Source organism: Myripristis murdjan, chromosome 4 (genome assembly GCF_902150065.1).
Source record: "Myripristis murdjan chromosome 4, fMyrMur1.1, whole genome shotgun sequence".
Taxonomy (NCBI): domain Eukaryota; kingdom Metazoa; phylum Chordata; class Actinopteri; order Holocentriformes; family Holocentridae; genus Myripristis; species Myripristis murdjan.
Genome location: NC_043983.1, coordinates 21,908,480 through 21,935,605, shown reverse-complemented (window position 1 = coordinate 21,935,605; position 27,126 = coordinate 21,908,480). Strand labels below are relative to the sequence as shown.

The following is a 27,126-nucleotide window of genomic DNA, read 5'->3' as shown; positions in this document are numbered from 1 at the left end:
ACCGTGAATTGCTCATAACTGGAAATTGATGTGGATTTATATGACATCCATGGACATGCCATGACTTGACTGACAGTCAACTTGAAATTACAGTTAAAAGTGTCCCTAGAGAGCATTTTAAAGACTGATTCTAGTCTGTGGGCGAACCTCCTCCATACTTCTACCACCTGGACGAGCGGCTGGGGCAAATAAAAAACAGACACCCATGTGCTGAGGTCAGTGCTAAAGAGCCATGGGAAACGCCGAGAGACAGGACTCAGCCCTGGACCTGCCAATCAACAGCATGATATCAGCACCCAGGGGATGTGGTTAGTGTGTGGGTCGGTGACGGGGTTCCACTCTGCTCCGCTGTCAGAGTTATATCTGTCTGCACAGCTGTCCAGCATGACCTGAGCTGAGCCTACCTGGATGCAATGGGATCTGGTACAGAGTGTGAATGTAGAGGTAGAAGCCAATACTAAAGAAATCCACACATCAGCGAGCCAGTAAAAAAAACATGCCCTCTGTTTTGTTTAATGTTCTGTATTCTGTTATTTTACAATTTCAGTTCAGTTCAGTTCAGTTCAGTTCAGTTCAGTTCAGTTCAGTTCAGTTCAATTCAATAAGCTTTACTGGCATGAAATATAATTCTGAATATACTGGCAAAACTTTGGTAGTAATCAATAAATATGATATTTATAATGATGATAAAAGGGTTCAATAAAATGAAATGAAAAAGTAGAATAATGGTAGTTATGGTTGAAGTAATATGAATAATAAATGGATTAATGTAAGTATAGAGAAGCGTATAGCACTTTGTAAGTGTAGCAGAATACAAAATACAGTAAAAGATATCAGAGAGAGAAGTGGCGTATTCTGCCATAAAAAATGGATTTCTTTTATTACTATTGATAGTTTGTTGGTTTTTACTCACTGTTTCTCTGGGTGTGGCATGTAAAGAAGTATTGTTCAGCATTATCAATAGCTTTTCATGTTATTTTCTTCATCTAGAAATGAGAAATGTGGGACTTTGTTGTCGAATTTGTAAAGAAAAAAACACACAACAATGTGAGCTGGAAAGCAAAGCGGTTATCAAATCTCACAAAAGTATCTTATATGAATGGAAAGTCTCGACTGCAAGGAAATTTCCTTAAACATTTAAGGCCCTTTAACAACCCTTAAACTACAATGCAACATCAATATAACAAGCATATAAACACAGTTGAGAATTATGGGTATCTGCACTCATCAGCACACAGTGGATGAATTGTGTGTATGTGTGTGTGTGTGTGTGTGTGTGTGTGTGTGTGTGTAACATGAAGAGGCTCTCATGGAGACCAAGTCTTGTTCTACAGTTAAAGCAGGAATGTGGTGGTGTGTAGAGAGGTAAGAGCAGATTTCCATGCACATGAGCAGCCGTTTTCCTTGTAGGACCTGGCGAATATCGGTTTCATCACACGTTGGTGTAGCCAAGCTTTGTGTGCCTGGATGGGCTTGCTGTTACTTGGTGTAACTGTGTAAGTCTCTTGTTCTGGTCATAAGCCCACAGTAGAATTGTGAGAAACTCAATTTGAGACCAAGAGAAAAGGAATGAAAACACACACACACACGCATACAAATACTTGTACCCCACATACACATGCTGTCATCGGGGATCAGAAGAGAATGAAAAGCAGCTGGGTTTGCTAAATCTTAAGACAACAAACAGAGCTAAGGATTGTCTCAGGACACAGAGACCAAAATAGGAATGGCTAGGAATCTGTGATAAGACTCTTGACGCATCACAGCATTGTAATTTTTCCACCTGATTTCATCTAGCTGTAACCGAAATACAAAATACCAGCTGTTTTTACCCCTTGAACTCAGATTTTCCCTTAACTTTCCCTTAATTCTTTTCTCCATATTGTACACCAGTGTCAAATACTGTATACTGTTCCTGCTGGTTACGCCTACATCACCCTCATATTGAGTGGAATAATCAAACCCAAGATGCCATTGTTTTATGGCAGCACCATCACATCAAGTAGAACATATCTAGATGTCTTGTGCATCATTTTATACACATTTCTCTGTGATTCAGCAAGCCATATTTTATATCTTTGGAAACCTTTGGATCTGCACTAGAGCTTAAAATTAAGTTGTGGATTTGAGCAAACCTTGGCTGTGCGGTCCTCCGATGGGACCAGCAGAGTTGAAGAGGCTCTGTTACTAATTGGTCAGTTTATTTTACCTTAAATAGCCTGGATACCGATGCAAAAATCATATTTATTTTGCGCTTTTAATAGAACTGTATTAATGATGAATGAAGGAAAATCACCTTTTTGCTGCCCTCCAGGGAGGTGAAAGGGTGAGATACAGAGTCGCACACCTGGAGGGAGAGGCCACACCCAGACGTCAAAGCAGGATGTAGGAGTCCGTAGCAGAAAGCTATATATGTAATGCATACTGGACTGGGTGTGGTGGGTTCTCCGTAATTCCTGGTAGGTGTCATCTTCCATCTATAACCTTAAAGGACACTGCTGACCTGAAAAGCACCATTGTTATCATCCTACACCATTACCATCTCTCTCCTTGACACCAGCCCTCTCTTTCTTTGCTCTGCCTTCCTCCCTCGCTCTTTCTCACTCTCATACACACACATGCATTGAATGTGTGAAGGTTAAAGTTCTCCGCACAGCAGTAGACACACAGTGAGACTCAAATACCCAGAAACACACAGCGAGACACCTGCAGGCAGAACAAGAGCAAAGAAGTAAAAAGCCCCAAGCGGTGTAACAGAGCTGTGTGTTGTTCTCTTTTGATCAGGCAGGGTGGATGACCAGACCGCTGCGGTTCTCAGGACCCCAGGCAGTTGTTTTTTTTATTTGGAAGGCCAATAAACTGATGTTTACATTAGTTGGTAATGGAATCATACCTTTCATCATGCTGTGCACTCTGGGAAGTCAAGCAGTGAGAAAGCGCTTTCATAATGCTACTGACACTCACTGCTGGAGCAGATGTTTTCATACCCGGTCAAATGTACTAGAACAATAAGGGATTAGGAGCTGGTCTGAGTGTTTGATTGCTCCCGTTAAGATACTGTGTTGTGTGATACGGTCATTCATTTGAACTGAGCTCCTTCTCAGGGACAATATATCAAGTTCTGCTCTTGAAACTGTATTCATTTTGGCCTACCGACAGGCAAACGCTTTAATAAACTGAACAGTTTTCACTTGGAGTGCAAGGTGTATGAGCTCATTGTTCTTGCAAGGAAACTAACTATAATAAAAATAATGCTGAGAAACTGGGGCGGTCAGTATGTTTAGTCTTTAAACATGGTGCAAATGTGCAAACAGGACACTGTCTGATACAGGACCAGGATGTTTAATGTCCCACATTTACACAAGAGTTTTCCAAGGAAATGATGGCTCATTCTCATATCTCGTAACACTTTAGTAGGCGGAGAGCTAACGGCACCACCACCAAGATTTATACCACTTTCAATAAGACACATCTTTTGTTGTAAATGTTATACGATCCAAATTTAACATGTAAATTCATACTTATGTACACAGCCAGAGTGAGCGTCACCTCCTTCATCACCATCTCTGGCCTGCTTGTGCATTTCATGGAAAAAATACCTGCATATCTCATGTAAAAGCCAGGTTTGCCTGTGTAGACTTGCATTTTGGAAGTCATCAGAATTACATGGGACAACCTGTGGCCTACTCATTAAAACAAAAAAAAAAAGTGTTTTAGGCTTGCTTTAACCTCAGCGATGGTCTGTATTGTGCTCTAATCATTTTCAAAAATTCCACCACATTTTTATACATTGCAAATAAATATCAGTTTTGCTACTCTCTATTATAATATAAGATATAATATAAGAGAATGATTCAAATCACCAAAAACCCTCTGCTGCACAGGACATTGTGTGTTGTGGCTTATATTTTTTTTAGCAACTTTGGACTCTAAGGAATAAACAGAGGAATAGTGCCATTGCCACCACCAGTGAGTCCTATCACTTCACAATTCCAAAAATAGATTTATAACTAAAGGGGGCGACTGATGGGGTAGGGATTTTAATCTCATATCCCACCAAAGTCTCATCTGCAGAGACATTGTTTGGCTTCCAATCCAAAAAAATCAAACGAGCAAACAAAACCAGAGCTTTTAAAACAAAAAAAAAAAAAAAAAAGGAAGCTGCATTTCTCTCTGACTCCTGTGGCTGGCGCTGTGTAAAATGGAGCTACAGCCGCCGTGGAGAAAGCGCCGCTCTCGTGAAGTTTCCTCTGCTCCTCATACCTGCCCTCTTTCCATTGGCTGTTTCTCGGCGGCTTCCTGGTACGTCACCTGTTGGTGTAGTTTGGTTTACGGATGCTCCAGCTCGTTGGCCAGACACCGGCTCAAACACAGGTGCTTATCCTCGGCATATCGCTCGGTGTGCAGCATACATCCACTCGCTGAGACATGGCCCAGTGCGCCGAGCCGTCTGCCTGCTCCGGGCTGAACGGGGAGCAGAGTAAGCCGAGGAAGGTGGCTGTCATCACGGGCATCACCGGACAGGTACTGTAGCTCAGCCCTTATGAATGACCTGCTGCACGGAAATGTTCGTTGCCTTTTGCGCCTTGTCTCTCTTTGTCAGCCTGCTTCTCATTTATAAAAAGGACAAACGAGACAGTAAACTTCCCATGTGATGCTGACAGTTCAGGCTCAGCTCTTACCTCAGTGTTTGCTCTAGTCCTTTAGCAGCGGTGCGCCCACACAACAAGGAAGCGTCCACCACCTCTAGCTGGAAAACATCACATTTAAATAAACAGTGTCGTATTACTAATGTTACCAGTGTTTGTCCAGGTGTTTTGAAGCTACAGCTAAAACAAGGTTGATACTTCTATCTCCACCTGAAACATAACTTACATCCTAACCAGGACAGGTAAGGTATGAGCAAAGCTGGAGTTAGTGCCACCACACCTGCACACGGTCTCATAGGAAACCAGCGGTTGCTTGACGTGGTTTCTGTCCTGTTTTAGGCCTTGTGGTGTGTGGGAACCAGTTTCCAAATGTGTTGAAGCTCTGAGGCCTGCATAATTGTTGTGCCAATAACAAAAAAAAAAAAAAAAAAAAAAAAAAAGTAGCCCACTTAGATGCTTCTCTCTGAACAGGCTTGTTTCTGATTTCTGATCCATTCATTTTACAAAGAAGTCAGGCTACACACAGGTCTGTAGGTTGCCATTTATCAGGCTTGGCTCTCCTAAAATAATTTCCTTGTTTAGTTGCTGAACAACAACACTAAGGCCATTGCGACAGATTTGTATGGATTACACATATTGCCACAGCAGGCATTATTATTCCATTTGTATTCATATCGGTAATAACTTAGTTATAGCTGTCTGTATGACAGAGGTTAAGTGTACTGTATGTATACCTGTAGTGGAGTAATAATATTTTACGTGTCGGTCCCACTCAAAGTATAATTTTTGAAAAGATGCATGTGTGTAGATGATATTTTGGTGGCCGCTTTGTCACAGTAAAAAGCTCATTTGACCACTTCCTACAGTAAATCACATTTTAGACACTGCATATCCTGGTTTAGGCTCATGGTCAGGACATATATCAATGTTTTATAGGATTGTGTTAGGGATCACTTTAAAGGAGCAGCTTCTTAGCTTTAATCCAAGCCCAGTTGTGAATCTTCCCCACAAACACAGGTGCTGCTTGAGCTCCTCAAACCGCCAGTGACACACATGGTCCCACAAGTTTCGCCGAAACTGGTTTTAGCCCTGTGGTATCCGGGATCATCCGAGACGCCAAGCCCAAAGTCTGGAATACTCATGTGGGGTCTAAGGATTCAGGAAATGTGAAATTGATTTCTTCACAATGGGAAGGGAAGTGTGTGTGCTGTTTGAATGTAGTCACACCTGTCCAACTTGTTTGCTGTGTGTCAGAGCTCAGAGTGAGGATAGTTTCACTTTTCCAGACAGTGTGAATGAAAGGATGAGAAATGTGCATACCCCGCCCTAACTGCCTCTGACTGGCAAGTAATTGTTGCCTTCAGTTAAGGTTAGGGTTGGGCTGGGTGAGGTTTAGGGTTGACCAAGCAGAGGCAGAGTAGGAGCGGGGCTTCCTGTGACTTGCACATCCATAATGTCAGTTTAGTCTCTCCCATGGAAGGGCAACCTTGGTGTTTCCCTTGGTTTTAGGTGTCAAACATGAGGTCATTTGGTGTGATTCAAAGCAGTGACAGAGCTTGAGAGAGTTCCCTCAACTTCCCTAAACCAGCTCTGCATTGTGAGAGACGGTAAAATCAAATCTCAGGTTGTCAACTTAGGCCTGGGCTTTTAGCTCTGCAGCACTCTTCATGAAAGATGTTTCTGTCCCAGTTGGGCAAACCGGCTTTTAATTAATTTGGAACTCCTTCCTATGAAATATTTTAAATTTTTTTGTCACTGCTTGTAATTGTTACCTTCGATACTGTCTGTTTGGTGTATGATTGCTGCATGGTAACATTTGACTGTGATGGTTAACTTCTGCATTTGTAAATATGTTTATGTATTCAGGTTTCTCCTAGAAGAGAGAAATTGATCTCAGTGAGACAACCTGTTTAAATAGTAATCAATCTATCTAACTTATTAGTCGCAAATTAAAAAATAGGCTGTCAGAGAAATTGCAGCTGCAAGAAATTTGGTTTGCAATGCTTTGTACGCTGCAAATGTAAATGTGAGCTGAAAATCTTTTAGTATAAGTACGCGAATTCATGCCTTAACATAGATACACAATATATCAGTATATGTTTATAGATGTATATATTTTGCTTTATTTATTTATTTATTTGTTTAAGTATATGTTTATTTTAACTGTGCTTATTTATTATGTTTTGTTCTCGGTAATTTCCATATGTATTGCAACACATTATGTAAAATATTTACTTAATATTTACCTTTGCTTAACTGATAAAGGTGTTGTTCAGTGCAAAAAAAAAAAAAAAAAAATCATAAAAGTCTACTAGTGTTTACACTTCAGTCACAAAAATCCACTTTTTGAATATTGTGTCTCTTTTGTTCCTAGATGTTGTAGGGCCAGAACAAGTTTAGTGCCATGAAAATTGTGGGAAAACGTGTGTCATTGATAGTTTGAAGAGCTGAAGTGACACCTGTATTTGTAAGAAAGATGTACAACTGGGCTTGAATGAAAGTGAATAAGGTAACTTTTAATGTGATGCTGAACACAATAGTGAAACACTGATAAATGTCCTGACCACACCAGTATATGGACCAGTGTTAAAATGCAATTTGCCATATGGAATGGTTAACTTCCTGAGCTGATTACTGTGACAAAGCTGCCACTCAGGAATGCTTATCATACCGAAATATCAAAAATTATAGAGTAAATTTTGTCACCTTGAGTGGAACTGGAATCTGGTCTGGCCCATGGACTAAATGGTGAGATGATGTTTAGAGAGAGGTTGTGTGTGTGTGTGTGTGTGTGCGTGTGTGTGTGTGTGTGTGTGTGTGTGTGTGTGTGTGTGTGTGTGTGTGTGTGTGTGTGCCTGTGTGTGTGTGTTCAATCCTTCTTCTTGGCTGCTCTGCTTATTGCAGTGAACAAACCCATGTTTATACTTCTTGCTGTTATCCATTATCCACCCTGCTTTTACATCACTCACTCTGCTGCCGACACACACCTCAAGATGTCACCCATTGCTTCTCCCACTCAAATGCTCTTGAAGTGACAGCTAACCTGCTGTGGTGACAGCTAACTAACAGGCTCAGTGTGACAGTGACACTTAGTGATGATTTTATAAATGACTGCTTATTTCAAAGCATTTATTTGATAAGTGGTAACATATTTAACAAACCCATCCAGCTTCCCTGCAAGGAAAAATAAATCATACTGGCAGTCGTATTTGTTCCATACCAATATACTCAAATATGCGTTAAATGGAAGTGGCTATGACCAAACGAGAAGGAACATGGCAAACAAGGCGAACAAGGAACCTAATAATTGATGTGGCAGGTTGCAAACATTCAGTGAATAACTATTACCTCCATCACTTTCACTCTCTGGTTTTGTGTGAGTGTGTGTGTGTGTGTGTGTATGCATGCATACATGTATACATGCATGTGAGTGTGTCTACAAGGTAGAGCTGAGTGATATGGACACACCAGATATCATGACTGTGACCAAAAACCTCAATATCGATATTGTGACAATATTGTGGGGGTGACTATTGATGCTTTCTTAAGATATTCACACACAAGAGATTTTTGATAAGCAGTCACTAGTAATGGTGATGTGATGACCATGAAAGTAGATGCAAATGATAGAACAACTACAACAGTGTAATAATTTCAGTAATTGCATCCGTTTATTGAAATGCAGCCTTTAAAATCAGGAAAAAACACCAATGCCGTGTCATGCAATTATGATATTCCAAATCTCAGATAATATCTAGTCTCATATCACAATGTTGTTATATGAACTGATCACCCATTGCTAGCAGGAGCGCATGTACCTATACGTGTGCATATCTGTATGTGGAGCCAAATATGAACAGTTTGATCGTTGCAGTTTTCAGTGGCAGCCATATTATTATGTAATCCTGCTCTATGGCTGTGGTTGCTAAGTAAGTGCTTTTGTACAGGTTGATAATTAGAAAACATGACATTTCTTCATAGTGATGTTATGAAGGAAAGGGCTGCACATTTACATTATTTCTAAGTCCTGTGGAAAGGGCAGTCATAGCATGGCACAACCAGGACAAGCTGCTGTCATCACTGACTGTGTGGGGGTATGCAAATGTGTGTGTGTGTGAGAGAGAGAGAGAGAGAGAGAGTGTGTGTGTGTGTTAGGGATGTCATTATACCAGCACTTTCAGAGTTGACATAGATACCAGTGAAATTTTATGACGCTCAAGTTCATATTTATTTAGAGCCCTTAATCACCCTTGGCTTGTTGATACCTGATTCGGTGCTGCAAAAACAGAACGCACTCCTTTATTTACACACTTTGTGTAACCATCAGCAAGTTTCAAAGTATTTGAAGTACATAAGCGTGTATGTGCAAATAGACAGTAAGAACAGTCAATTACAAATGCAACATTGGCCTGTAGCTGTTAGCCAGTAAAAAGCAACGCAGCTCAACAAAACACTCATTTCAAATCAGAAACTATATGAAGTGTCCCGCTGTAACACAATGGTGTGATTATGTGCTTTTTGATTTACAGTCCTACAAACATGACTGCAGTGTTTCTAGTATTAAAACTACAGGCTAAGGCAATATTAGAATAAGTACGCATTACAGAGTGAGGTATCAAGTTGGTTTGATACAACCAATACTAAAAGCATTGTTGAGTGTTGGTGCCATTTTTCACAATTTTGCATCGATTTGTATCAGGTCTTGTGACACCCTGAGCGTGTGTGTGTATATGTGTGTTGCCTGTGTAGTGGTATGCACATGCAGGAGAGTATAGGGTGTCTTTGGGAGATGATTTGCATCAGAGATGTAGGGAATAAGCAGAGGCTTGGGGAATGTTTTCCGGTATGAGGGAGAAGTTGTCAGTTGACCATTCCCAGAATGTGTCCCTGGAGAGTCAACTATCCCAGGTCTTGGAAAGTCATTTTCAACATTTCGCATTCCTTCGTCAAGCAGCACTCTCCCAAAGCTCCTTCTCCTTTCCCCTCTCTAACAGAAAACAAAGAATAACAGTGTTATTTCATTTTTATTCTGCTGGTCATGGCGATATATCTCGCCCCTGAAGGAATTGTAGAACACTGAGAGCCCCTGTACTGATGCAGAAGCCCCATACAGGAGGCAGGCATCTGGTTAGACCATCTCAGTAACAGGGATGGCTCCCCAACACTAGCCGGGCCACGGGGTTGTGATGATGCCATAAATCGCCAGCCTAACTACTGATCATAAATTGCCTGGCAGCACGCTGCTTAGTCTGAATATTTGACTGCTGTCATTGGATGAGGTATTGGGGTCAGAGGGTGTGAGTTATGGGAGACCACCTGAGTGCCAAGGCCGAGCTGGGCAGGGGCTCTGGCTGATACCACTGTTTTACGATCCGGGGTTATGAGAAGGACAGGTTCAGCCTCTCCGCTCGACAGTAAAACTTTTCTTTGGCTTTGAGCTTCTCACTTCTTTCTTCGACTTGTCTGGCTAGGAAAACAACACTATGTTGTGATACACCCCCCTCAAGCTGTTTGATGTTCGTCCTACGAGCCCCTTTCCTTGATCCTTTGTTGGCATTTGATACACTTCTCTCAGACCCTCTCCGCCTCCTTCCACTGATTCCACTAATAGTCACACAGGATAGGGTCTGTCCGAGTGCCAGCAATAATAATCATAAAGCTAAGAATCCGTGCACACATCTCCTCAGTCGCTCATAATGGCTGCTGATGACTCTGATGGCTCCTCCAAGGCTGATTCATTCTCCGAATGAAGTTTGAAGTCTGGTAATATTTAGTTAGACAGAATACTTGTTTTTTTTATGTAAACGTCTAGAGATGTAACTTAAGCTCTTGTTATTTCCAAGAAGGTTAGCTAGATAGGTTTGTTAACAGCTGAACTTCAAATGCTTTGGCCTTAGACAGCTTTTTTTTTTTTTTTCGGCAGTGTCCTGAAATATGCCAAATACTTTTCTCAGTGTCACAGAATTTGTTGCCGGGACCTCATTCATCTTGGTTCATGGGTTTCCAGCTGCAGATGAGTTTCTGAAGTTGTTTCTACATTTAAGCAATATCACAAAAGCTGATTGGACGGCCTGGGACTAGAACAGTACTGCAGCTGCACAAAAAAATCGATGCAGCTGAGAATTACAATATTATTTTTCACAGCACTACGCCAATTCTCAAAACCCTTTGTACAGATTTGTATCATTAATGCACTTCATTTTCATATGAATTGATGGCATCTGCATTTTAGTACATTGTGTTAAGTAAGTTTATTGCCTAATTCTGTTTTAATAAATTGGAGTGATATTTTTGAATTTTGTTGTTTTGAGTCTGTTTGTCACCCAATGTACCGTATTATATATTGTATATCTTATTAGTCTGACCAGATATGAGGCAGTAGGTTGGATTTTAAGCTCTATTTATAGATTTTCAGTCAGCTCTGTAGGGTGTTGCAGTGTCTCCTGACGCAGATTGTATTGTGATGCATCATGATGCGTAATATTGTATCACAAGGTCAATACCAGACCCTTAAGAATACGGTTGCGTCTGCTTGGTCACATGGTTAAGCCGGTCTCATAGAAATCATCCTGTTCTAAGATCCGGCATATGAACCCAACAATGGTGGCTAACTTAGCTTAGGTGTGTTTGTTGCAATAGTAGGTGTGTCAAAGTGTGTATGCTGTCTGAGTTCCTGCTGTGAGAAGTCCAAAAAAATGTGTGTTTCCTGAGTGTAGCTGGAGGCTCTTCAGAGCTCCTGATTACAGAAGCACATTGATACCGGTGGAGCTCTGCACACATTCACTCATTTGTTAAGGTGACACGCTTGAGTTAACTTAAAGTAGGGGAAGATATTTGGACTCCTCGTTATTCAGCACACCAAACGTTCCTAGTTTTTGCAGCGCATGTGTGTACTGCGGTCTCTGATTGCAGCGGCATCAAGCCATATCAGGCCTAATTGCGGGCCAGTGGTGTGCTTGGCAAACTCTGGCTGTGGTCTAAAGAAAGCACATTAAAGTGATTCATTTGTAGCTTTTACACAATGGCAAATAAACAAATTCTGTAAGCACACACAGCCCCGGACTCCATTTGCTTACATAGGTACACATGCAGGAATGCATACAGGCACACAGGCTACATTTTATTAGGACTTCTCCTTCTTGTAAGGTTGTCTGACCCTAATGAGGGCGCAAAAGGTTACCAAGTGGAGTCAAGGCCATGTTGATTCAGTCTTCCACCAGCAGGGGGTACCAAACTAACAGTCAGGGCGTTTGTCCAAATGCATCACATATCCCTTTATGTTCCCTTGTTCCCTCTGCCTTGAAGGATGACAGTGTTTGGGACAAATTCAACATAATAACTGCTGGTGTGTCACGCTAATGTGCTATTCAACCACACTGTAACAGCAGGGCAGCACTAGAGGAATGCTGTTGAGTTGGAGGGTTGCGAGATTGAGGTATGGGTTGCTTTACTGTGACACGCATGTGCCTACACACACACATACACAGCCACCTCCTGATATGATTATCCAGTCTTTTAATGAAACCACCCAGTGATGATGTGATAATGATGATGACGGGAATGGTGATTGGAGCTAATGATAGCACTCGGGGGGCAATCCTGATGAGCTAACATTGTTAACATACTTCAAACACATGGACTGATTTAGTCGACTCTAACATCAGCCCTTCCTCTCTTTTTTCTCTGTCTCTCCACCATCTCCATCTCTTTCTCTTTCTTTGTCATCTATCCATCCTCGACTCTCCTTTATTCTCCTGTATCCACAGTGTATTTCCTCCTAAAGCTACTGTTACACCTGCTCTGTATATTATTACATCTGAATATTTTCAATTATGAGTTTACACACACAGAGACTTACACACATCTTGTTTTTATTTTGTGGTATCAGGGTTTGCACACCTGTACCTGAGCAGTTTCCGAATGCACAACTCTTGCTCCCCCTGCAGACAGGCTTGTCCTACTGCGTCCTACTGTTTAGGAAATCCTCAAGAGCCCCAGTCACTATCAGCTGGGATGTTTGTCTCTCTTAGTATCAGATGCAGGTGTGACAGACACTTTAACTCCCGTTTTATGCTTTCATTTACATTTATCACCCTGATATTGATATTTGTGTTTGGTCTAGTTGAAGAGTAGAGCGATCATATTGTGTTTAGGGCCAAAGTAAGTCTCTTGGGAGTTTTGTGTATGGCACTGAACTAGCAGGTGAGTGTGCATTTGTGTGTGTGTGTGTGTGTGTGTGTTTTTGTGTGTGCCTCACCGTTGCCCCCTGCCCCCCTCCGTGTCCAGCTCCCCATAACAGGAAACAGCGAGGTGAGGCCAGGGTTTATGGGCTAATACGCCCTCAAAGGAGCCTCTTGTTTTTAAACAGAGCAGCAGCTCTTCAGGCTTGTTTTCCATGCTGGTCTGGCGTGGAACGCTTTGACCCTGGCACAGGGGCAGGAAAACATGACACTGGCCGGAGCTTTGAACGCCGTGGGGACGGGCAAGGGGTTGCCAGTGCCTTTGCCCATCTCCCCTCAGGTTAGGCAGGAACAGGTCAGCCTTCAGTGCCACCCGGCCACCAGAATGCTCAACCTGCTGTAGATGTTTTGCAAGAAAAAAAGTCATCTTTTGGTAAAACAAGTAAAACAAAAAAAATCTGCCAATGTGGTGCTGACATTCCTTTGTCATTTCCATGATACGAGTGGAGAGATCTGCTCTTCCACCCTGTTTCAAGATACTGACTCTTTGCTTGAAAATCCCCATAACAAGTTAAGCTGCATTGGAAACAAGTGAAATTGCCTAAGTCCTTTGGCAAAAATGCTCACTTGAAAAAAAATGATGTTTTAAGACTGACTGTGAACCCTAAATGATCGTTTTTTGTTTTTTTTTTTGTTTGTTTTTTTACAGGCTAAACATAGTTTACATACCCACACTGAAGCTCAGTGATCAGCTCATTTTCATATCAAACTGAACTGAGAGAACGTTTCAAAGCTTGCATTTTTCTGTTAGGAAATCATGCTCATCATACCTGCCTCTCTCAGCTGTTCAGTGTCCAGCTCATTTTTCTCCAGCGTATCAAAGTGTGAATCTGCTAAGGGCCAGTATGTCATCTCTACTCCATGGCAGAGTAGGCCTAACTGTGCCCCCGTCTTCCCAGGACCAGAGCTTAGCCTCAAACATGACCATCCGTGGCAGTGACTGTAGATTCCTGGGTGTCCTCCAGCCTCCGTCCCCCCCCTATACCCTTCGTCCTCTGTTCCCTGCCCTCCACCTTGGCCGTCACCCCCAGACCTGGAAAGGAAGTATCGGGCTGGCATGCTGGCAGTCTGAGCGTACTGAGTGTATTATGTATGTGTATACGTGTGCGTGTGTGTGGTTGTGTGTGCGTGTGTGAGCATGCACATATGTGAGGGGGATGGAGGGATGAATGCCATGACTAGCTCGGAATGTTCCAGAGTGTTCCAGAATGTGCGGTCGGAAAGTCTGAGCAGGGAAAAAAGATGAGGAGTAACATGGGTGAGGGGAACAAGACCTTATTGACAGGGCTCTCAACCACACACACACACACACACACACACATACACACACACACACGCACACACACTGGTCCAACTTCTGCCCAAAGCTCCTGACTCATGTTAACAGTGTGGATGTTACACTTAATGATCCCAATGCTCAGTACTCAGCTATATGGTTCCAGGGGTGCTGCGTTCGTTCAAATACATTTTCAGTGGTCTCGCAGCAACAGACTAAACTTTGACTAACATCACAATCCACGTGCAATTCTGCTGAGCTTGGTTAGCTTAAAAAGATGGACTTGATAGGAAACACACTTATGGCTTTTGGGTTGTTTCGGATCAGTCATGTGCATTTATATGCCATGCAGGGCCAAGAGTGCAGAGGTTTGCTCTATAATCAAATGCTACACCAGCCAGATTCATCATTTAGTACTTCTTCATCCAGAGGGGGATTAGCAGGAGTTGTTTTATCATGTTTTGTAATGTTTTGTCTCTTAATGATTTGTCTACAGTGGCGGCATATTGAGCTGACTTTGCTAGGGCAAATGAAAAAAAAAGTGTCTTTCCTGCTTAATTACCAAACAGTTATATAAGTTATCCAAATGTGTTACAAATATTGTTGTAAGATGTGACAGCAGAAATGTGACACCTGTTATTGCAGTCATTTTTATAATTACCTGTATTTATAGACTGTAGGTGCAGCTTCACAACAAATTGAATGGGAATATGAGAATAAAAGTGTAATAAAGAGTGAAAAATAAGAAGGCAAAGCAATGAAAAACAAGATAAGAACATTGTAGAGTTAAGGTAAAATCAGGAGCACAGACATTTAGCTTCTGATTATTATTACATTAACCAGAAACTATAACTTCATAAGGTCTATAACATGATTTTAACTGATAATGCAGTAATAATTCTGACTTATAATGTTGTAAAATGGGCTGTTACAATCCTCGTACATGAGATATGACATTAGGCAATATAATTATTACATCATTTGATATGAATATAGATTTGAACCTTTTATGAAGTAATAATTGCCAGGTAATATAATGATATAATGCTATTGCATTATCTAGGAAATCACATTTTATGGTGTTTCTGCCTATTTAGTATGATATTTTATGATATTTTGACAAGTTTTTGTATTGTCTGGCAATTATTGTATCAGTGTTTATAATCCTGGTTTTATGTTCATCTATGGATCTTTGAATTTTACAGCAAAGCATCCATTTTTGTTCTCTTTGTGCTGTGGTCTCTAAAAAAAGTAATATTTAGAGAGCTAAATTGCAGCCAATATCCCTTACCCACTGGATAAAAATTGCCTGCACTGATACTGGTACTGTGAATTCAGTTCACTGTTGTTTTTTTTTTTTTATAACTATGGCAAATGAAAGCTTATTATGTAATGCAAAAGCTTAAATCTTTGTGACCATTGTAGAATTTTTACCATTCGTTTTCCCAACAAAAAGAAATACTGGTTGCACTTGTGAGTGTAAAATGTTTTTGTGTTTATTGCTCTTTAACTTTAACACTGTAAAACAAGCCCTTACTGCATATGAGCAAATAATTTATTTGTTTAAAATTCAGTTTTACAATATAAAGGGAAAAAAACACATTCGTAGACTTAATTAAAACTGTTAGATTAAAGAAATTATAATTACAAAAATGTAACTATTTAGACGTATTTCAACAATACTTCACATTTAGGACTATTTCAAGAATATTAAGCACTACAACATTTTAAGTGCATATGTGTACACTTATTTTGTATTCCAATGCTTCAGCTCTGTTGCTTCACATTGGCATTGTGCACCATTAAGAGCGTCATTAGGTTTGCGGTGTTGCCAGATGTGGAACTTACAACAAATAGTTTAGCGGTTTGATTCAAGCAGCTGACAAGATTAATGAGTAGTAAAGGCTTTGTTTTTCCTGTTTGTGGCAAGTTGTTACCTAGAAAGCCAATCAGCAGTCACTTTAGATTTTAGGTCAGTTTTTGATGCGTAGATTAAAGACAATGTAAGACAAACTATGAGTAACGATAAATTAATGAACAGTGGGACGTCCCAGTGAGAGTAGGCGAACGTGCAGGAAGCACCAGTTACCCCCAATCTCATGCGTTTAAATCTGGCCTTGAACCTTTGCTCTCTCCCAAACTTTTCTGCATCTCATTTCTGCATCTCTCCTATTGGCTGTCAGATAAAGGCCAACATACCCCAGAAAAAGAGAGAAAAAAAAAAATAAGCACAAAAGCACGTTGAACTTTGGCACTGAATGCTTTAACGTGCTAGTAGTATCAATGTGGTTCAGTCAGCACAAAAAATGCACAGACCATTCGTCATTTGTTGGCTTTAATCGATATGTCTGACCCTTCTATCCGTGCACTTTGCAATACTGATGGCTGTGTTTTGATGGATTTTTTTTTTTTGCTTGTGGTTTTAGGATGGTTCCTACCTGGCTGAGTTCCTGCTGCAGAAAGGCTACGAGGTGAGAGATACTCCCTGACCACAGACTCTACCGCACCAAGGCTCTGTCATCTGCAAGCTTAGACACACACGCAAAAGAGGAGATACACACACGCACACACATAGATGAATGCAGACACTCAGTGACGCCAACAAACACACACGCTGACTCAAGACACACACATGCACACACACGGAGCGACATTCCCTCGATAAGCTCCGTCCAGTCATAGCAGTGTGGCTATACTGGGGGATCGTGATGTAACGCAGCAGTCAGGTCAGCATGTGGGGTGACTCACACCTCACCCTGATAAGACCCTTTTTGTTGCACTGAGCCTGTTAACTCCTGACCTTTTACCCTCGGGTCAGGCCATTAACAAGGAAATGGCTGTTATTATATGGCCATACGAGTGAGGTCAGTCGCTTTCACCTGCTACGCGATGTGTGCTCAGGCGCGCAGAAAGTCAACATGGCCTCTGGACGCAGAGGTTTACAAGCTGTTTCTGACTGGGTGAGACTACGTAAGGCTTCTGTGGCGATTTCACACCCATGAAAAGTGGGTATACATATTCACCTAGACACGCACGTACACACACACACACACACACACGCATGCACTGGCTCTCATTGTGTTTTCCTGACAGTAGCCGAATGATTTCATTTCCTCTCAGATGTTTAGCAGCAGCAGTATCCACAGCCTCCCCCTCGGCTCTCCACCCCCTTTCCCTCCAGGCCACACCAGCCTGCCTGGTCAACCCCAACATGTGCTGCCTGCCACAGAGACAGCAGAGAGGAAAAGAGCTCGCTCCACGTTTGGGGACTCTGATGGGGAGGAGGGGAGCATGAAAGAGGTGTGCGCAGGCAGGCAGGCAGGAAGTCCACAGTGAATAAAGGAAGTGAGGTCAGGGCACAGCGTCCTCCCAGTAATGGACTCCCCTGGATCAAGCCGTGTTATCTTCTCTGAGCAGAGCTTCCGCACACATCCCCCCCAGGCCACGTAGTACAGGCAGCCCCAAATCACTGATCACAGGCACCATTAAAAACATACTGGGCAGAGAGTACAGAACAGGTTACATGAATAAATCTCCCTGTCCTTTCGTCCTCTATCTACTCCTTCCATCTCCTTTTCCTCTCAGGTCCATGGTATTTTGCGGCGTTCCAGCTCCTTCAACACGGGCCGCATTGAACATCTTTACCAGAACCCACAGACACACACCGAGGGCAGTAAGTGTCCCCTCCGCACCGCCAGTGTCATGATTAATTCAACCCGCCCCACCCAAACACAGATTTTCAATATTTTCTTTTTACATTCCATTTTTATATTTCTTCATGATAATTCTTGAGAAAAGAGATTAGTGCCAGCAGGTGGTATATTTGATTTTCCTAAGTTTGAATTTATCACATTCATATGAAGTCACTAAATTCAGAAAAACAAATTTGTTGGATAAAATCATCCATATTTTTAATTTGTTAGGCACAATTTTTGTGTGATGGCTCGAAAATTGAAGGTGGTCATTATTGAATTTAACTCTTAACCATGATTTTACACTCAATTTTGATTGCCTCAGCTCAGATTATTGGCTTGTTGGTTTCTAAAATGTAAATCCACTTTAGAACCATCCTAAAAATAAGTCTACTTAAAAATGAAACAGAGTGACTCAGTGAAGGTTTGAAAGTTTTTGAAGGCCAAGAAATCTGATTATGTCTAAACTAATTGTTTTTGGGCACTGTAAATGTGTGTATGCATTCAGGAGTTGGTGATTGTCTTGATTTTTGTGTTATCTGTGTGTTTGTACAAGTGTTTTCATATGTGTCCCTCCCTGTTAGACATGAAGCTGCATTATGGCGACTTGACCGACAGCACATGTCTGGTGAAGATCATCAACCAGGTCAAGCCTACGGAGATCTACAACCTGGGGGCTCAGAGTCACGTCAAGGTAGTGCCATCCCAGATCACATCTTTAACATGCCTAACGGATCTGCTATCAGTCAGCAGTGACTCACTTCACTTTGAATGCTACTTAAAAGTGCTATATCTGTAGCATTTTGGCTTTCTCACAATGTTGACAAGCAAGAGGAAGGATAACACACCTTGATAAGAGTGACTATACATTCCAGCAAGGTTAAAATAACATTAAATCGAAACTTTGCACTTAGTAGAGGAAATTAAATAAATTTGTTTATTACTTGCACAGTGCAAATGTTTCTCATTTTTTGCAGCGAAGCAATTGCTCTTGCCATAAAGTAATCCAACAGATTTCCTGAGAAATCCGACCTGGTGGCACATAGTCTGAAATGCAGTGTGGAGGCCAGTAGAGGCTGCCAGTCACCTTACCACTGATCTCATTTGCTTAAAGCGACAATATTAATGTTTCAAAATTAATGTGATAATGGTTTATTGAAGTTAAAATGGTACATGCAAAACGCTTAACAAAATACTTTAGCTCTGTCATGCCTATTTTCACCGGGGTTTCCACCTAATAATCATCTAATAAATTCATGTGCCTCTTTACATCTTACAGTTACATCAACAGATTAATTATTTGTCAAATCCGTTTGAGACTCGCTGGAAGTCAGTAGAATCGGTGCAATCTCGGTGATGTTTGTTGAACGCATACAGTCAGTATTCTTCTGTGAATGGTTAGCAGTTGACTCTCAGTCCTGGGAAGTGAGGATTGCGGAGGTTGCTGGAGCTGGTGGGACAGGAAGCAGCGTTTCTCAGATGGACCGGCCTGTGCCACAGTGTCCCTTTTGTCTTCGAGCTCCACTGTGATCCCAGGAGATCCCGCTTTGCTGCCCCCCTCTTCCAGCCCCCACCCACACTGGGATCTGACACACTCTCAAGTCACCATTGATATTCTTTCACTGTGGTGGTTTGGGTGGGAAATGGAGCAAAGAGCCAGAGCCAGATCACAGCTAGCACATTGATGGTGCACTTTTCAGTAATGTTTGCTGTTACACGGAACAGTAAACGTTAGTGACTCACAAGTGAAAAGAGTGGGGATTTTCATACCCACCCAGTTCAGTTGAAGCCTGGCCCAAATCCACCTAATCTAGTCGTTTTTTGCTTTCAGTTTGACTCAGTTGTGTTTTCTTTTTGACCTCAGTCTACACTGCTTATCTAGTCTGAGTTGGTATTGAATTCGGTCCAAAGCCTGACCCATATTTGAACTGACCTATAGCTAAATGGGCTTCAAACTACCCCATGTTACCTGTCCCTTGTGTAAAACTGGGATAGCCGGGTCAACCTGCACATCAGCAGTCTGTAGTATTGCCACATCTGCAGAGAGTGGGACAGTGAGATAGAGAGAGAAAGAGAGAGTGAGAGAGAGAAACAGGAAAAAAAGAGAGTGGGAGCATGAGTGAGAAAGGAGAAGAATGATGACTCCTCTCTCCACATCCTTTGTGGTCATAGGCCATGACTCTGCTCTCAGCCTCCCACATGGAGGATCATCCCTTGGCCACACACACTCACTCACACACACACAGACACACACACACTCACACACAAACAGTGACAGAAAATCCCTTTACCTGTGTGAGGCTTTCCTGTGTTTATTTGTTTCCACACCAATAACCCCAGCTCTGCTAACTTCTTACCACATGCTGCATGTTATGAACGGCTGAGCCCACTGGATTACTGGCAGCAGTGGTGTGGAGCAATTTCCAGTCTCTCCCACCACAGAGGAAAAGATCACTCACACCAGCTACTCAGCATCTCTCTTCCTTCCCACCAATCCCCTCCCCACCGCCTCTGTCTACAAGAGGCTCCTTACAGGGAATCCCTTCTCAAGCCAGCTTGTTAATCTGACTTACTGAGGGCGCATGCATTATAGTGTGCGTTTGAGATGGTGTGTGTGTGGGTGCTGCCGGTTTCCGCTGGAGAGAGTCATCACTGAGAACAGAGTGGAGGTTATTTCTAATGCTGCAGGGGTGGAGATGGTCAGGGAATTGGGGACGGACAATTGAGGGTTGGAGACGCAGCCAGCTGCACTATCAAAAGACGAGCACACAACCAAAACAGAAGGGATTTTATATCCCTCTATGATTGTAACTCCAGAGGAGCTATTACAGGATTATGATCCTTGTGCTCAAGTAGATGTTAGCTGGTGGAGTTGGATGAACACTGATGTTGAATACACTATTCTGAATACTACCTCCTCTGTGGTATGCCGCAAAGGCGACTTATCTTTTCTGTAAGGTATGATTTTACCATTGAGGAATAAGTGGAGTTTGAGAGGAGATCCACCTGTTGGTCACCTCACCAATTAAATGATAATCACATAATATGACTTAGACACCAAAACCATCCATTAGTCAATAAATATTCATACATAAGTAAGAAAACTGAAAACAGTCCTTGGCCTCTGATAGATCATTCATGTTGGCGCTTCATGTTAACCTTTTGGTATACATGATGTTGACTGATTCAAGGCAACTAGCATTTCAAAATTTGGAAAATGAGGGCATGTCACAGATCTAAAGCTTATTGGTAAATAACTTGAATAACTCTCCATGTAAACTGACAGTATTTGATGCACATTTAAAAGTTGAAAAGGGGCTTTGTGTCACATGCCTGCTCAAGAATCCCAACTTGGCTTTGAGTCTACATGAGGTCACAGACTCTTGATTGATCGGTGTCTGTGTACAGGAATTGAAGAACATGTACACAGTACCTTAATGGAAGCACATCAACGCTTCAGTATTTGTGCCGCCACAGTGTTTAAATTTGTGCTTTACAGTTGTGTTAGGTTCAACAATAAAATGTTCTTAACTTTGAAAGTTTTGTGGAGATTGGTACAGTTTACACATGTAAAATCTACACAGTTAACAAAATATGATCCCAAAGTGACACTCTGTTTTTAGCTACAGTACCAGTGACTACTTCACCTGTTTTCAGGAATCAAACTTGGTGGCAGATGAGAGACTGTGTACAGGTAAAATTACTCCGCTGCAGCTGATTAATTTGTGGTTGGTCATCTGAAGCAGTCCCCAAAATGAACTGTGTCTACATAATATATATTCTGTTAATAAATGTGGTGTCTCTGTTCTCATAACCTATCAAATTGGCCAGTCTCCTAAAAACGTGGTGTTTTCCCATAACACTCAAAAATCAGCAGTTGCAATGAGTCATGAATTATGGATCTTCCTGATTATATTAAGTTGCTGGAAACTACCTTTATGAAATATGTATGAGCAATAAATGTGAATGGAAGTGCTTACTGGCTGTCCATGATAATCTGTTAGGCATCTGAGGGATCAACACGATCTCATTGTGTTCTCCCACCAAAGCGTCCCATAGGGAAGTTGTTAACAAAACCCCTCAACGTCTCTCCCCATGCTTTTCTGTGTGAGCTCTCCCACCTGCAGCTGTCACAGTAGACACACAGGGAGAGGGCCAAAGGCGAGCTGAATAGGCAGGCTGAATTATTAACACACCTCTGTCATGACGGGGAAAATGACAGGTGGGAGGCCAGACGGAGATAGAGAGTGAAGGGAATGAGGGATGGAAAGAAAGCAGAAGAGGGAACGAGTCTGGGGAAGTGAGAGGGTTATGTCTGTGTATGTTTCCACTTCATTGTTGTTGATGGGCTTTTCTTGTCTCGGAGAGTTAGTGAAGACAAAAACACACGTTGTGCCCAGAAGAAGGGGTTTCGCACACTTCCTTCATTCATATCCTCTATTATCCACCTCCTCACGCAGACTTATCATTGTCCCATTATCTTCTTTTAGCTCGCTCTCTCGCCTATCCTTCAGTCTGTCCCACATCCGGTTTGCAGAAGCTCCTGTACCAGAGCCACACACAGGATTTCACACGCCTATTTCCTTGCAAAGCTCCACAGTATTTGCTTGGTGTGTTGATGCATTTAAAGGCCTAAAATGTCTATTGTACTGGTTGCCAGTATTTTACTTATGTGTAATCTATGGCGCTTGTTACATAGTACTGTGATACAGCTATGTTGTCTCCATGTCCTGCAATAGGATGCAGTGAGTAGACAACCTTGCAGTGCATCAGTCATCATTCTAGCTTTGTAGAACATAAATGGTTGAATTATAGATTTATTAATTATATTTTCCTCGTTCTATTACATAAAAGTATAATGTGTAAACTCGTTCAGAGAAAGAGAGAAATGCAAATGTAAGTGATGAGTGGTTTCTTTTCCTTAACAGCCCATTGGCTGGGTTTACTCACTCTCTGATTGGTGTTTACATTACTGCTGTCCAATCAGCCCTCAGTGGCACGCTTGCAGTGCAGTGTGTGTGTGCCACACTGGGATAAAGACTTGCCTGGAACCAAATTAGCACATTCCCCACTGAAGTGTGTGTTTTCTGTCTCAGAGGACTCATTAGCTCTGTGTATGTACGTGCGTGCGTGTGCGTGCGTGTGTGTGTGTGTGTGTGTGTGTGTGTGTGTGTGTGTGTGTGTGCAGTTGCATGTGTTTAAGGTGCCATGTTTTCCATTGTTTTTAGATTGCCTTTCAGAATAGGAATCTTGGTGGTTTGGCCAACTGGAGATACAGTATATCTCTGTGCCCACATTTTCTCATGTCTCCCGCCTATTGAATGAGCAGAAACAGGACCGCGTTGCCTTGGTGGCCTAGTAGTCAGTGGTCAGAATAGCTCCCTAAGCAGACCTGTCCCTGAGGCGTGTTTTGAAAGGTTAGGCCTTCACACAAGACAGGCTGCCTGGCCTACATGGGTTGAAAGTGAACTTTAAGTTAAGAATAGGCTATTTTGTGCCAAGAGAAACAACTCTGCACTTTCCTTGTTCGGAGTCAGGGAATGTTTTGTGGTCGTGCTTTGTGGGTCAGACTTGTTGCTCCACTCATGAGTCAATTCTTTTTTCTGTTTTTCAGGGAGGTTGTAACACAGAGAATTACGGGGGGGCAGGGGGTTGAGTTTTTGAGGTTTTGCTAAAAAAAAAACAGATTGAGTCAATAAATAGAATCACAACTCTAAATGTGATTACATGTAAGTCTGTACCTTAATTCAAAATCCAGATATTCCAGATGAACCCTTTCGTTTGTATGACTTTGAGAGGCCAACATAATCTGTATAAATGTAGTTCTACTTCTGACTTATAGATGGCAGCAGTGAGCCACTGAGGCATACTCCCCTGACAGTTTGAACCGGGACCGTGTTGAGCTGTGCTGCAGCAGTGGTTCCCAGTGGGGGTGCGGGGACAAACATGTCCTCTGATGGGTTGCCTTGGGATGCAGTTGTATCAAATGTGATCCAGAGGTTTAATGCATATCTTTTTGGAACTAACTCATATGGGTCAGAAGTACAATAAGAACAGCACATCTCACTGTCCTTTAACACTAGTGAGTTTGGCTTTAGGTTTTAGAGCCTTTGTACTTTTAATTTGTTTTAATTTGCTGGTGATGAAAGAGGATATCGATGCATGAATTAGTATAGCGGTTTTCAATTTATTTTTGACTTTAATTAAGCTGCAGACCCCATTTGAAGTGATTTTTGCCCTCACATTACTAATATGAAAAGATTGTTTGGTTTGTGTTAAATATTAAACTGTTAAGATGTCATACTTGAACTCTGACCGAACTATTAAACTGTTCATAACTGAATAAAATAGACTCAAGTGATGACATTAAAATATGTCGGAATAATCATTTATACAGTACTGTTTTGTGCTAAACTAATTTGTATTGAGTGAAATTAAACTCATTTTCCAAAGAAGAGGCCCTTCAAGGACATTTGATGGTTCTCAGACACCAGTGTGGAAACCGCTGAATTAGCAGACAGGGCTTGGCAAGGCCCCCTGCAGGTTAGTATATTACATTACAGCTCTTCCATAGGTGATAGGATGGTGGGGTGGTGTGGCTTGGACCTTTTGCTGCTCAGTCGATGCCAACATTTCAGTCACATGAGTAACAAGAGGGAGCATGAGAGAGGCGTAAAGGAAATAGGAGGAAGAAAATGACAGGAAAGTAGGACAGGAAAAGAGATCAAAACTCCACAGTGGTATTATGTTGACACTTTGAGGAAACTATGTACACTATGTAAGGAAATTATTCGCTTACAGATGTATGACTGTTCGCCTCATTTGCTGCATCATCTCTCTCTCTCTCTCTCTCTCTCTCTCTCTCACTCACTCACTCACTCTCTCTGTCTCTCTCTCTCCATATTAGTTCCCCCCCTCTCTCTCAGAGAGATGAGCGATTGGTAGGCTATAATGAGTGTTCATGTTGCACAAATAGGAAAATTGGTGTGCTCAACTCAAAATTGACTCTCAGAAAGTGTAAATTGATTTCAAAGTGCCACGTTTTTATTTAATGTAAGATTTAAGATTTATCTTACATTTATACGTCTCACTTACCGCTCCATTTTCTACATGCAGTTGCTGCTCTGCTCTCTTCCTATCACCTGTTGGGGCAGCTGTTCCTGTTGAGTTAGAGACACAATAAATGAAAAAAAAAATGCTTTCAGGTTTTATATTTCTCATAGTTGATAGAGGGTTACATTTTAAATAGTGTCTCAGTGCATGTCCACTTGTTAACAGGAAGGTCAGTGAGAGATGAATAAACAAGTACACAGCTTTCACATCAGTTTGTTTAGCAAAAGTCAGGCACCCCGTTATAGGAAGATCACCAATACTGTTTATGTAGCTAGTTGGCTGAATTCAAGGAAGGCAAGCAGCAAATTTAAGATGATGCTGATCTCAGTTCCTTGCATAATAAATGTTGTGATTTGGGAATTAATTTAGAATTATTTTGGGGAAAAAAAACCTTATGTCCTCTGTAATTTGGGGCATTTGGACATTGCTTTCTGTTGCTGTCTGGCTGTTTGAATCAGTTTGAATGGGAGCACGAGAGGAGAAGGGAGGGGGAGTTGGGGGGCGGGAGGGATTTGGAACTAGAGTGGCTGCTGTTTCCACATGGTCCTAGTGTGTGCAGTTTTTCCTGTTTTTTGTTTGTTTGTTTGTTTGTTTTTTAGTTTTTTATAAATATATAGGATACGTTTTTGGACTGTAATAAGTGGAACGATCCAATACTGCCTTCTGAAAAAGCGCAGGGGACATATCACCTGTGTCTTGCCGTAAATTATGCCCTTGGTGTAATGGATGCCAACCCGAAAAGCAACAAATAGCAAATAAAACAGTTAGCACTCGCAAATAAGTGTATAACCCTTTTTTAATCTACACAGCAGCATAGAAAATGGAAAACAGCCCTTGGCTTTCCCCAGTGTTTCACACTTATTATAGTAAACATCAAACTGGAACCCTGTATTTAATGATCATTTTGTCGTGGGTAAGAGGGAAAACTGAGGTGAAAGGACAGTAACCAAGCATTAGACTAAATATTTAGCACGCTCAATCAGCCTCCCTGTTGCTATGTCCTCCAGGGAAACATTTAGGCTCTGGCAATAATAATCAGCCTCACAGCAAATGCAGGATGTTTTTAATGATTTATCTGGAATACCACTGGTTCTGTGATCAGTAATGTTTAACAAACAAGACATGTCCTGGCTTAAGCTGTTTGAACAAGTCAAGATATTCCTTGTTGACTAATCCCGAGTTTACAGTCTCTGTGCACAAATGTATTCCTGCGTGAAATAAATCATAAAATAATTAGACTTAACCTAAAATTAAACAAAGAGTTTTGTGGCATTACTGCTTTACTAGATAATGCAGAGTACATAGATCATTGTAGATCTGCTGTTGTGCAGAACATTTGATAAAACAGTGAGAGGAAGGCCAATAAAATATGATTCATCAGCCATGGTGTGTGATTTAGTCCACTGACACACCCACTGGAATGCCCCAAGTAGGAACAAATTTTTCTGAAATTCAGAGCTCTTGCCTGACTCCTCTGTTGAATCAGCATAATTAATGACAAGCAATGCCATTAATAATGTAAAATAAAGTACAATGTAATCATGTGCAATTGGAAAAATGTCTGATTCATTCAAATGAAATGATTTTAGTTGCAAATTATATTGTAGAGGGCACTTTGGATAGAAAGTTATGACTGTTTCATTGTGTCAGAATATTTTGCATTAATATTTCAGCTTATTTGAGTAATTTGACAGTCAAGATTCAGCTGTACTTGTATAGTTAGACACCGGGACTGTACGATACAGACATTTCCTTCACCTAAAGCTGTAGTGTAGAGATAGCTACACCCCAAAGGAACACATCTTCTACATTTTATATTGTCTGTAGCAGTGTTTCTTTTTGGCCCATGACCCCTTAAAACAAACCAACGCCTGCACATGCAGAAAGGTGAACAGTCCATGTAAAGAATGACCACCTACTCAGGTTGTTTCGTTTGCGTACTTATCCGAGGAGCTGTTGTGTTTTGAAACCAGTCAGCATTTCATGTGAAAAGAGTAACATATGAAAAAACAAAAAAAATCAAATACATTTTCTACATTTTTTTTTCTTCTTTTGCTTATGTCTTAATCATCGTGCAACCCCCCAAAATTATCTCATGACCCCTCAGCGGGGTCGTGGCCCCCAGTTTGAGAATCAGTACCCGAATAGGTATTTGT

At 41.6% G+C, this 27,126-nt stretch overlaps 1 protein-coding gene across 1 annotated transcript in view; it reads left to right on the top strand.

The window, feature by feature from the left end:
• Positions 1-4,288: 4,288 nt before the first annotated feature.
• The window catches only part of gmds (GDP-mannose 4,6-dehydratase), a 138,487-nt gene continuing 115,649 nt past the window's right edge, over positions 4,289-27,126 (top strand). Inside the window, exons 1-4 of the mRNA XM_030050330.1 lie at positions 4,289-4,524; positions 16,592-16,636; positions 17,751-17,838; positions 18,442-18,551. Of these exons, the coding sequence (XP_029906190.1) occupies positions 4,429-4,524; positions 16,592-16,636; positions 17,751-17,838; positions 18,442-18,551 (339 nt within the window). The 5' untranslated portion in view covers positions 4,289-4,428. The remainder of the gene's footprint in view (positions 4,525-16,591; positions 16,637-17,750; positions 17,839-18,441; positions 18,552-27,126) is intronic.